The 12,874-nt window shown below is 52.5% G+C and overlaps 2 protein-coding genes across 2 annotated transcripts in view; both read left to right on the top strand.

Moving 5' to 3' along the window:
* MACF1 (microtubule actin crosslinking factor 1) overlaps positions 1-12,874 on the top strand; it is a 294,628-nt gene that overhangs the window by 218,012 nt on the left and 63,742 nt on the right.
* Positions 8,462-12,717, top strand: LOC148129871 (uncharacterized). The gene has a single exon (XM_087970255.1). The coding sequence runs from the start codon at positions 9,475-9,477 to the stop codon at positions 12,715-12,717; it is 3,243 nt and encodes a 1,080-aa protein (XP_087826381.1). The 5' UTR covers positions 8,462-9,474.

Here is a 12,874-nt window from a genome sequence, read left to right as displayed (position 1 = left end):
TTAAAACGTGTGTGTGTGTGTGTGAGAGAGAGAGAGCACTGTTGGATTTAGACTGGCAGATGCTGAATGGAAGGAGGGAGATAAAATAAACCCCTTGTTTTCTGAGTACTGGCAGAGGGTGAGAAAAGGGGGGGGTTAGAATAAATGGTACAGATTCTTCCTCTTCTATTGAAGCAGCAGGTCTGAAGGTGCAGCGTTGGGTATTTTATTAGCATAATCGCAACTCAATAATAGGACCGTTTTAATGCCAGTAATTGCTACCAGGAGCTGGACAGCAGAAGGGGCTTCGTGGAAATGCCTGGTCCTGGTCCTGTCACCCCTTCATGGACCATCACGCCAGGAACAAAATGGCAGAAGGCAAGAGATCCCAGCATCTGGAAGGACAGGGATGCCTTGCTGCAGATTCAGGATTTGATGAGAGTACCTTCACCTGACTCCTGGGTAAAGGCGGTCGATGGGCTCTGTGCCTTCCTTCTCTCCTGGTTGGCTCCTTGGAATCACCTGCTCATCCCCAGGGAAGGGGATGCAGAACTAAAGAGGACCTCAGGCAGACTGGCTTCCTATCCCCAGTGCTAATTCTGCACCTTATTCCAGGGTGATGTCTCTCTCTCTCTCTCTAGTTAAGGGAAATTTCTCATCAGAAGTGGGTCAAAATGTACCTGTGCCAGCTTGTATAAATACTGGAGCTCCTGGAGGGGGTCTCAGCCTTGAGACATGGGGATGAATGAGACCCTGGGAATGGCAATGTCTCTCAGAACCTCAATAGAGTTGCCTTTTACACACACACACACACACACACCAAAAAAAAAAAAAAAAAAAAAAAAAACCACGGGAAGCTAAAGAATGGCCTCCATGTAGCCTGTTTACCTCTGAAGCAGGGAAACAATCCCATATTCATAGGGTGGATGTTAGAGACTATCTCCAGAAAGACTCCAAGTAAAGCAACCTTTACTTCCGCTATCCCTGGCCTCGGTCGATCTCGTTCCCTCCTTTTTCTCCCTGTTGTTGTCAGGGCATCAGCCCTTCCTCATCTCCGTCCTTTTTCTTTTGGCTGGAAGGAGAGGTCATTACATGTGAGAGTGGTTGCAGATCAGGGATTAGTTGGTTTTTTAAAAAGAGTGCCTGATTTTAGCGGCATTCAGTTACTAAACCCATTGAGTTTTTCTCTTCCCCATGTCGGTTTTGGGAGCATGGCTCCAATTCTTCATGTTGCAGTGCTACATCTGCTTCGTATCTCTGTCTATGGCAGTGTCAAGTAGCAACTGGTGTGGAGCAACTCTGGGAGCTGAAGTCCACATATGTTAGAGAATTTTAGGTTGACAAAGTGGGGGACCAAGGCATTACATAGGGTCTGTATTTGTATGTAGTCTTTAATTGGGGGGGGGTTGTTTTATCTTAAATCCAGAGCCATCTTTCTTTTGGTAAATGTGCTGAAGTCTGGGGCACCACAATTTTAAGTATCAAGTCTTGGGGAAAGTGGTTTGTGGTACTTACTGCCAGCTGCCAAATTGCATTAAGAGGAACCTAAAAATACCATTCAGATGATTCTTCTTGATGCAGCATGTGAGCTGATGCCTAGAAGAGCTGTGGCATAGCTATTTATGGGGGGGGCTGTGGGGTTGCAGCAAGGCAGCAACACTGGAGTCAAGACATTTGTCAAGGCCCCCGCAGCAAAACATGAAGTGGGCATTAGTCTTTTCCACACCTAATAAGAGCTTGGGGCTCTGACTTGTGTCAAAACTTGAGAGCAGAACATTCAGCCCCCACCTTCCCTAATGGGTTCACCAGCTCTCGTTTGAGAAACACCAACGGGCAAGTGACAATTATGGCTTCAGTTGGTTTAATCAGGAAATCCGTCAGGTCAAACTTCTACTGATGTTTGAGGGGAAAAAATTATTGAGTGAAGCTCTTGGGGTTAAAAAAACCCCACTTGCTTCCATGGTGACCTTGTTTTGATTCTGGATTTTGCTTCTCTGCAACTGGGAGAAAAGGAAGAAAAGGCGAAGAAGGCCTTTCATCCAATAATATGCTTTCTTTTTTAAAGGAACTTTTCTGTCAACAACTCAAATAATATTGAGGTTTTGGCACTAAATGTGCAGTTGACTGCCTGCCTCTTCAGGGATTGGTGTGAATATTTTAATCAATTAGGGGCCTACTTGATTTCAAGTTGTGTAATTAATTTGTGCAAGAGCTCACCAGAGTACAGTCTCTATACCTCATGTTAGCCTATTGATCTAGTCTCAGAATAACATATGGTTATGAGTATATAGAAAATATTTTTCCAGCACAGACAAGCCAGTTTTGTATTTGAGCAACAGTTTATCAGCATTTCAACCCCCATTTTGAGAAATAATTTTTAAAAAGGCTCTTTTCTGCACTTTGGCACTGAATGAGAACAGAAGCGCTCATATGCAGATGGACCTGGGTAATGTTGAATTATCCTTGAGGTTCTCTGCTTAGCCTAGATTATTATATTATGATAATACCCTAGATCGGGGGTGTCAAACTCAAGGCCTGGGGATCGGATCTGGCCCACAGGGTGCCCTGCAAACAGCAACGGTGTTTAGATCTGGCCTGTGGTGCCTTTGCCAACAAAAATGGAGCTAGGGAGGGCCGTAGCCGGCCCTCCTGAGCTCCGTTTTCACTGGCAGAGGGTTGCAGGAAGCCATCGCAGCCAAAAACGGAGCTTGGGAGCCATTTTCACTGGCAGAGCATTTGGGCCACCAGAGACACCCCCAACATGAGTGATGTCAAGCTGGCCATGGCCACCCCTGGAACACCCTCCCTGGCCCCCCAAGCTCAAACACAACCCTCATGCAGCCCTCAGTGAAATCGAGTTTGACACCCCTGCCCTAGATTATTGATAGACTGTGAATGGAGCAAGAAGGTGACCAACTTGTTCCCTTTCTCACGCATACCCTGTGGTTTTTTTCTTCTTAATTTGTCGCTAGGAGATACAGAGTTTGGCATGTTGGTTTTCAAGTAAATATAGCTCAGCATCCCATCTGCCTGCTTAACAACTCTCTCCGCATATCACAGACAGAAATACAGAACAAGCCAAGGCTGGCATGCTTGCTAGGGCAGGATTCAGAAGCCTTCCAAGCACAGTTGGAAAACGCCTGGTCCTCCCCAGGGTCTCGGAGTGTCCTTGAAATGGTCCCAAAGGATTGATCTCTGTCTTCCTTGCTCAAAACATGCTTCCATTCAGTTGGGAAAAAAGCAACAGGAGCTGAGAGTGCAAAGGCCAGGATTGGTCCATCACGGTCTGTGTCTTTTTCCTCCGATTCACTTGGCCAGGGACTGTGCTTTTGCTAAGTATTCTGTCCCTGCTGCAGGAAGAGAACTTTCTGGTGTCCACCACCTTCGACTGAGGATGTGCTCCCACTGTGGACCATCCAGAGTGAGGCTCTGCAAACCGTGGTGGAAATTAGAGTGGAAGGGATAAACCCTTCACCTGCCACCTCCATCCAGGTAGAAACCTGATCTCACCATATGTAAATAAAATTCCCTGTCCCCCCCCCCCCCCATCCCCCCCCATCCCAGGAGACTTTCTTCATCAGGAAGCTTAGTCCTGGGTTCAAATAAGCTAAATAGAGCTCATTGTACTTTGGGGCATTTTGTTGGTTTGAATTGTGTTTCTTTTTCACTATCCTCTCTTCTGGCAGGGAACATTATGCATTGGCCTTCCTAGCCACTTGGCAGGTTTCCCATCAAAGCCAATCACTTGAGCTCTTCCCTTCCCCACTTTCTGGGGCTGCCTGGTTGAAGGGAGGGGAAGAATCTATGGAAGCATAAGACACTGTCTGGGAGCTGAGAAGAAAGCCAAGTTGCTGGGGCTTCCTCTTCAGCTTTTTCCTCTGCCTGCTAGGCTAGGCTGAAATAGCAAGAAAAATTAACAAACGCAACTCCTCCCATGTTGAAGACCCCAATTCTATACAACAAGTTCAAGTCTTGCAGGAGAGGAAAATGGCAGGATGGAATCCATCTCTTTTGAAGAATGCTTTGACTAATGATATTGGAAGTTCAGAAGAACTTCTCTCCATCTAATTTTTGGCATTGGTCATTCATCAAGGTAGCCAAATCATTGCCAAACCTGACTGGAAGCCTAGTTGAAATGGGATCACATGTCCATTTTAATTTTGGTTGGAAATCTCCTGTAGGTAGAAGGACTGCCTTCCTGGCAGACTTAGAAGAATGTAATTGCTCTGAAGCCTGTCAGATCATTTTTAATTGGTTTAAAGCTAAGATAGAAAACTTTGTGGACATTCTGGGATTTATGCTATTGATGTGCATCAGAATGTACAGGTTGTAGACTCTGTTGAGAAGGGGAAGCCAAAAGATGTAGAGGTATTTTTTACCTCCTCTGGGAAGAAGAAGCAGGTGGCTCTGGGGAAGGTTTGAAGGTTGTTTGTAATCATTCTGGATTGTGACCATTTTTACTTGGAATTATTGAAATATGAACTATGTTTCAAAAGGATGTTGTATGAATCCTCCCCCCCCCCCCCCCCGCATTATGTATTTTAAGTGTTCTGTGGCTGAAAAGAGCCTTAAACTAACTCTGTCCAGACAGTTCAGGATAATTTATCGAATTGGCGTAGCCCACCAAGGAATTGTGGCACGTTCCCTGTGGGTTGCTGCCCTCTGCTGAACATCTCCAGATGTTCAAGGCAATCAACATCTCTCCCTTCATTTTATCCCCTGTGCCAGAGAATGACAGGCCCAGGGTGAGTTTCTGTGGCTGATTTTGAACCAGGGTATCAGTCCCAAAACCAAGAATGACATGTGGCAATTCTTCCAAGCGGAGTTCCTTATGGTTTCACACCTATAAAAATCTTTGCCAAAGTTAGTCCTCTACTATCTGCATCTGCAATATATTCTGGGAACTATAAAGGAGGGGCTGTCTTCATCCTCCTTCTCATGCTATCTGGGCTGAGTTGTCTCTTACTCCCCTGGAATGCATCCCCCTTTTTGGGGAACCCACCTCTCCTTGTTATGTTCCAGGGAGACAGCCTCCCTGGTCTCGGGCCCTGCATCACCTGAGATGGTCAGAGTAATAACATGACTTTGTGCGCACGTGTTCCCTATGAATTGTAGAATAGGGCTGCTGATAGTTGGCATGGGAAGAGCATCTTCCCCAGTAAGAACTTCAAGACCATCCCTGAATTAGGGCATGCTAAGATGCTTTACCTCAGAGAAGGGAGTTCTTCTCAGTTTCTCAAGGATGCTTCCCACAGAAAGTTACTTAGAGAGACGAGGGCTTGAATTGAATGTTGTTTAACCCCCTGATTAATGGGCCCCCAAAGAATTTATGCTACATCTTCTCTGTATTAGTTCTTAGGACAATGGCCAACCTCTCCAGCCTGGCTCAGAGTTCAAGTGACTCTCTCTCTCAACCCAGCACATCTCACAGGGTGGTTGTTGCGGGGAAAATCTGGACAATTCTTATGTCTGTTCCCGGAGGAAAGGGGGGGAATATAGATCTAGGCAGCAACTGCAGTTTACCGACTAAGTGGGATTGCTGTTTAGTATGCTGGCTTTCCCAGAAGCTGCTGAAGTTGTACTTTTGATCAGTGGCACAGTGCTAAGGAGGTGAGAATTGCCCTCCTGGACTAGGAGAGCCCCTCTCTTGCCTCCTCTATGAATTGGGATTTGCTGTCAGATATCCTGACACACACTTTTGATTGTGTCCCATCAGGGTTGCAACCAGGAGTTGTCTCACTGGCTCTTGTTGCTATCTCTGCACAGGCTTCCTGTTGTCACAGGGAGGGGGAAAGCCAGGGGTTTGGGGGGCCCTTGTCCTGCTACTGCCATAACTCATGGAGAATGCGCCCAGCCACGCTCTTCAGCCAGCTGGTGGGAGCTCAGTCCTGCAATGAAAGTGTCTTGGAATAAAACTTTCCTATCATATCTTAAAGGGTGGGGTATTAAAAAAAAATATCCCAAACTCCTAGCTGCCAGACTTAAAATATTAGGCATCTCTCCAAGGGAAGGGGGTGGAATGGGAAACCTTCGACCCTCTTTTTGGATAGCAGCATGTTGTGTCCTTTAGAGGCGCCTGGCATTTTTCCAAAGCCAGTGGAGAAAAATGGCTTTGAATGCAGGCCAAATCCAAGCAAATGGTTCAGTCTCCAATTTTGGGAGGTGAAGGTGCCTGACAGACCAGTTGGTCCCAATCCTGTTCAAATCATATTGTTTTGGTTTCAGTGCAAACTGGAAAATTGAGGGTTGTTTTTTTCCTGAAGGAAGGAATGTGCTGGCACTCCTCTTGCTGGCATGTGACCTGGTGAGGAAATAGCAAAAGAATTCCTGGCTGCAAACAACATGTTGGTCTTTATTTGTGGGGGGAGGGGCGCATATGGAATTCCTCAAATTTTTTCCTACAGGAAAACAGAGGCCTGGGCAATTTGAACAGCCTGCCTGGTGGCTGCTTCTGAAACGGTTGGGAGAGACTCTCACTGCAGCTGCACAACTGCCAGTTGCTGGCCTGGGAGCCAGGCTAGGGAGGGGTTGGCAAGGGCTTGCGAGGCAAAGGCAGGAGGGCTAGAGACAGGGTGCAGACGGGAGCATCTTCTGGCCTGGGGAACCGCTGGGCCTGCAAATGGTGTGCTTGGAAGTGCCGGGGCTTTTCCACCCAGGCTGCTCCCACCGGATCGTCTGGGTCCCCTCCAGTTGGCCAGGGCGCTCCGTGTCTCAAAGGCAATTCTCCTGTGGCCCAGCTACCTGCCTTGCAACAGGAATCGTCACCCTGACACTCCTGGAGTAACTCTGGCAGCAACTGTCCTCTGGGGAGCCCCCTGCGATTCGGCTAGATTGGAGGCATGTTAGCAGCTAATGCTCCATCAAGTCACTATTGTTTCTTAGAGGGATGGTTTTTCTCCAGGAGGATCCCGACCTGGTTCTTCCGTTGGGGCACCCACTGCCTCTATAATTGAGTCCAGCTACCTTGTTGCTGGCGGTTCTCTTTCCTTCCATTTCCCCAGCATTGGCGCCTTCTCCAGGGAGTTGGGTCTTTGCAAAATAGATCCATAGTAGGGTAATCTGAGACTGGTCATTGGTGCCTTGAGTGAGACCTCTGGGCTGATTTGTTTGATGATCCACTGTTTTTTTTTTGCTTGGCTGTCCTCAGCATTCTCAGGTGTCTTTTCCAACACACTGGTCAAAAGTGCCAGTGCTCCTTCTGTGCTGTTTCTTGGGGTCCAAAAGGCAGCTTATTAGCCGCTGATCTCCATCATTCACAGGCGAGCATTGACTGGGGAGGCTGGCAAAGAACAGATGATGCTCTGCAACAGCTTCTCCTTGCTTTAGCCATCAGTGGATGGGCTCTGGCAATGAGGCTCCAGGCCGCTGTAGCACTACCAGCTTTGGGCACTGCGTTTCATGCCAACACATCCCAAATGTGGACTCTGCCGCATTTCCTCTCCATGCCCCCCCCCCCCAATTCACCTGTTTGTGGTCCTCTTTCACACAACCTCTCTTTCCGGCCTTGCTGCTTTTCTGAAGGAAAGCTTGGGCCAGTTTTAATCTATCTTTGGGGCTATGGGGGCAGCCCAGATGCAGAGCCAGAGAAAGGCCCTTTGTGTACCAACAAGGGCTGAGCTCTCCTTGTTCCCAGCCTGCCTGCCAAGAGGCTCTTCTGAGCCTTGTTGCGGAGGTGCTTGCAAGGGAAACGCTGAGCAAGAGGCACTGCAGTCCCACCTGGAAACCTTTCCCGGCTTGCAGGGCCCACACCTCAGCCCAGCGCAATTTGGGGAAAGGGGGTGATAGAGAGAGAAGGGGGGTCTGAGCTTCCGAAAAACCCCGGGTAGATTCATGTCCGTCCCTTCCTTCCTTCCTCCGAGGTATCGATGGCTGCTCTCTCAGAAAGGAGAAAGGCCATCCTTGGGGTGGGAACTTGCACTCCGCACATGCTCTAAATCGCCACTTTCCTTTCCTATTGACACGGCTACGACGTCCACTTCGGCTGCCCCAGCTCGGCTCGAGCGGAGCGGGCGAGTCCCGGCGATGCCCAAACGGATGGCGCCCCCACCCCGACCCCCGCCCGGCGAACGAGCAGCGGGGACTCCGCCCTGGGCAGGGGCGGCCTTCACTGCTCCGGCCCGGGCCTGCGGGGGGCGAGGGGGCCTCGGTCGGCCTGAGCTGCCCCGCCGCGGGGTCCAGGCGGGTTCCGAGGCTCAGCCGGCCTTTCCGGGCGCGTTGGAGGCCGCTCCGCCCGCCCCTCGGCGCCTCTCCCCGCCTTCGCCCGCCGGCCTCCGCTTCCTCGCCCGGCGCGGCGCTTCCCGTCGGGGTTGGCAGCAGCCTCGGCCGCCTGGCACCAGCCCGCCGAACTGAGCTGGCGAGGGCGGACCGAGCGCTGCTCGGAGTCGCCCGGCAAGCCCGCCCCTGCGAGGGCGAGGGGAGGCGGCGGCGGAGGCGGAGCGGCTTGCCAGCCAGCCAGCCGCCGCCGCCGCCGCCCCCTCCGCATCCATCCATCCGAGCCGGCCTCGCCGCGCAGCCTTTTGTTCCCCGGCAAGAAGTTTGGGCGCAGGGCGGGCCGCGACAGCTGCAGCCCCGCGGGGAAGGGGAGGCGGCCAGGGCGCTTGACATGCGGCCCCCGGCCGAGCTCGGCGCGGACCGCTGCCCGGGCACTGCGAGGCGGGCAGCCCCGCCGCCAGCGCGCCGCACAAAAGGCTCCAACTAACTTCCTGGCGGGCGGAGAGCGGCGCGGCTTCCCTGCGCGGCCGGCCATGGCAGGAACCTCGCGCAGCCCGGCCGGAAGGGCGCCCGCCGCCGGGGCCCCGCGCCCGCCCCCCGCGCCCGCCCCTCCGCCTTCGCCAACCGGGGGAGCCGGAGCCGGAGCCTGCCCGTGAAGAGGCGCGACCCTCCGGCGGCTGCGCACGCAAGAAGCGCCCGCCGCCCGCCCGATTTCGCCCGGCATGAAGAACTTGCCGCGGCTGGACCGCCAGGCAGCTCCGCCCCCGTCCAGCCCAGCGAGCCGAGCCGCGGCGGCTTTGCCGGCGCCTCTCCCGAGCGGAGCCCTGCGGGCCGGGGCAGCGAAGCGCCGGAGAGGCCGGCCTTTGTTCGGCGAGGAGCAAGCGCACCGCGGACGGCGTCGGGGATGCGTCCGGCCCTCCTTGCCGGCGGGCACTAACGGCCGGGGCCTCCGGGGGGCAGCGCTGGGGAGGAGGGCCGCCTGCCAAGGACCGTTGGCTCTGGAGCCGCCTCGGCAAAGGCGCCTTCCGCCGCCTCCTTCGCCTTGCTCGGAACTGCTGGCTTCCCCGCCGGAGCGCTGGAACGCATCGCCCGCGGCCTCGCTTCGGCCGTCTCCCGACGGAAGCGGAGCCCTCTGAGGCGGCGTAGACTCGGCGCCCTTCCCGGCCTCTATAGGGATTTGGAGGGACCCAACTTCCCCCTGCTCGGCCTGGACTTCAGAAAGCGGAGCGGACGGCGGGGGTTGCCGCGTTCCTTTGTGCGGCGGAGATTTTGCCCTTTTAAAGTATGGGCAAGCCGTTAAGCAGGCCTGACTGTTTAAGGCAGAGCCCGGCTTGTTTGGGGAAAGGCGAGGATGAAGACGGCTACATCGAAGACTGCTACGTTCCCCAGAGGTCCATCTATGACACCATGAGAATCAACGAGCAGATCGACCAGGGCTCCAAGCTGAGCCAACCGGCAAAGAGCACGCTGGAGAAAGGAGACAGTAGCACCATTTCGAGCAACGGGACTTTGGGGGCTCCCGGGGCTCTGGAATCGAAAGGATCAGAAAGCAAAAAGTTGGACGAAAGAGTCATTTTTGATGCTTTGAAACTCAGCAGCGATGTCTCCAAGTCAGCCCCGGCACCCCCAAGGCGATGGCCCAACTTGGAGAAAAAGGAGAATGTCAATCGACGCTCCTGGAAATCATTTATGCCACCCAACTTCCCTGAGTTTGCTGAGAGAATTGAAGCCTCCCTGAGCGAAGTCTCCGAAACGGCTGTTTCCAACCCCTCCTTGCAAGAGAAGCCTGGGTCTCTCCCTGTGGCCGAAAGCTGCAGCCCCTCAGACCACAGGGAATCCCTGTCGGAGCCCCTGACCCTGGCGCACGCACCCAAGCCCTCTGGGGTGCCAGGCGTTCAGGAGGCGAGGCCACCAAGTGAAGCCTTGTGTGAGTTTTCTCAGGAAGAATGCCAGCCGCTTCTGGAAACGGAAGAGGTGGGGGTCGATTTAAGTGGGGGCAGGTGGAAGGGCCGTCGCCTTGTGAGTGCAACGTGGCCCAGGCTGCTGAAAAACCCCCTCAAGGCCCCGGGCCTCAGAGGGAACCACGACACCTTGGAGGCAGACGACTCCGAGTGTGTGATGGAAACGATGCCCTTGTCTCCCTGCCTGAGCGAAGAGCTGCTGGACCCAGGGATGGGCGTTCTCCTCGCCCCGAGTCTCCGGGAGAAGACAGAATCCGAGCTGAGATTTGAAGAGGATGAGCGACTAATCATGATGGAAGCTGAGGAGTGGGAGGAAGGCTCCCTGTCAGGAAAGGGGAGGGCGGCTGAGGAAACAAGGGGCTCTTTGACAGGTATTTCTGAAGAAAGGGGACAATTATGTGTTCCATTCGTGACAGTGGAGGAAGCACTAAAGGAGGTTGCTGGAGTCCAAGGAGCCCAGAACAACCCATTGCACCAGCAAGAACTCTGGGATGACTCAGAGTCTCAGGCTGCGAGCTCTGCTCTGGTTCCCCAGGAAACACATCCAGACTTGAATGCTCTTCTTGGGGAGGCTGGCGGGGCTGAAGCTGTAGCCATCCAAGGGGAAGGGGGAGAATTTGCCCCTGGTTTTTTGGAAGCCTGCCTGGGTCCTCCCGCCCCAGAGCAATTTTCTGACACGGACTCTGTGCAGATGTTCCTTGAACTAGAAAAGCTTTGCATGAATGAGGAGGAGAAAGACGGGGAAGCTCCAATTGAATTTGGGGTGCAAAACATCACGTTTTCTTCAGAAGGGCTGGACGTACTGGAGAATCTGGACTTGCCCTCTGAGACTGTTGCAGAACCTTCCCAACACTTGGCTCACCATGAAATCAGTGTGGCGGACTCAGCCATGGTGTCTGATCTAGAGGATTTTGATGCCACTTTTGGTTCTCAAGTAGTGAGTGCAACAGAGCCGACACTGTCAGAATCTTTTTCTGAACAGGACACTTCTGGGGACTCGGAGAAAGGGATGCTTTCCAATCCTGCAGTTGCAAAAGATGTTGAATTGCAATATTGGTGCAATCATTCATCTTCTGTTCCTCTGGTGGAAGAGAATGGAGCAGAACTGCTCACAACTGATGAAGTGGCAAAAAGTCAGAAGGCCAAAGGCCAGTTGGACTTGGGATCGAGAGACTTGGTGGTTTCAGTTCATGTGCCTTGCTGCATTCGTGTAGCTGAGGAGGAAACGCCTCCTCTGTTCAGTAGGACGTCTCTGAGCCATGAGGAATTTGCTACAATTGCTGAAGGCCTGGATTCTCAGCCAGAATTTGATCTGATTGAAGGGGTGGAGAGCCCTGAGGAACAGGAGCTGTTGGCTCCTCACGAGCGGAATCCTTCAGAAAAGAGGGTGGATTTTTCAACTTGGGATGTCCCCGAGCTGGGCTCTGAGGATGAAGTTGCAGAGCTAGACAAAGAGAACGTTCTCTTTGCAAGACATCTAGAGGAAACAGAAGGGATGGGGGACTTTTGGCCACCTTTGCCAAGTGACTCTGAAGTGATACAGGGTTCTGAGGAGTCCATCAAGGTGCACCTAGGGTGCTCCGACAGCTGGAAGTATATTGACACTAGCAGGAGGTGCCAGCTTGAGCTTTTGGCATGGCCAGTAAGCACTACGGAAGTGGTAGCGAGCAGTACTTTTCTTCAAGTGGAAGAGTCAAAAACAGCTGAGCAGGTAATAGTTGGTCCAGCTGTGGAGAGAGACTTTATGGAGCCTGGAATCCTGGAGTTGCTTTTTGGGCAGAGTGGGAGGAGTGAGGTAACAGGGGAAAGGGAAAGGGATGTCAAGCTTGTAGGTGCCGCCTCCCACCCATCCCCTCCAGCGGATTGCTCATGGGACGCCCAAGGGAGTGTTGAAGTTTTTGCATGCAGGCTTGAAGAGGAAGCTCCTTCTTTCAGTCCTTTGCCTGGGGATGAGGATATTGATGTCCTTTCAGATACCATAGAGGAGCTTGCCAGCACCATAATGGGTCCCTGCACCACGAATGCAACTGACTTCACATTATCGTCCTTGTCAGGTTCACTGACTTCGATCCTAGCTCTGGATCTACCTGCTGAAGATGCCACAAGTTTAACTGGTGATGGAGATGACTCTGAAACAGCCACGTGGGTGTGCAACATCCAGGAGCTGATACCAGCATTACAAACTGCCCAAGAGATCTCTCTCCCCATGCCACTCTGCCCCATTCAGTGTCCAGACAAAGAGGAGCTGCCTATTCAGGAAGGGTGGACCATGATACCCAGTTCCTCAGAGGAATCTCTTCAGGTGATCCAAGGGATGGATGAGAGTATTTTGCCATTTAATGTCAGTCTGGAAGCTGCAGAGCATCCTTCACCATGGGACAGCAGCCTTCTGATTCTGGCATTCGAAGCCTCAAGGGATGTGCCGCCCAGCCCATCTCGGTTGCCTGCCTCTGAAGCTGAAGAGAAGGAGACCCATCCTGTGTCAGGCATGGAGGCACTTTCTTCCTTCTCCACTGCTGCTGGAACCAGTGAATTGGTTCCAGATAATGAGGTATTTGTTTCCTAGTTACTCACACTCTGTTCCATCTAATAGTTGAGGAGTTAATCCGTAGTTTATGAAGGACAAAAGAATTCTCAACTCCTCTATCCTATTACAGTATAGTTGAACATCTCCTTCCTTCTGAATGGCAGTTGGGTTCTGTAATCCTACTGAATGGCCTTGG

Source organism: Notechis scutatus, chromosome 8 (genome assembly GCF_049901735.1).
Source record: "Notechis scutatus isolate UNSWTSFEM ecotype Mainland chromosome 8, rNotScu1.2, whole genome shotgun sequence".
Classification (NCBI taxonomy): Eukaryota; Metazoa; Chordata; class Lepidosauria; order Squamata; family Elapidae; genus Notechis; species Notechis scutatus.
This window is presented reverse-complemented; position numbering and strand designations above follow the sequence as displayed.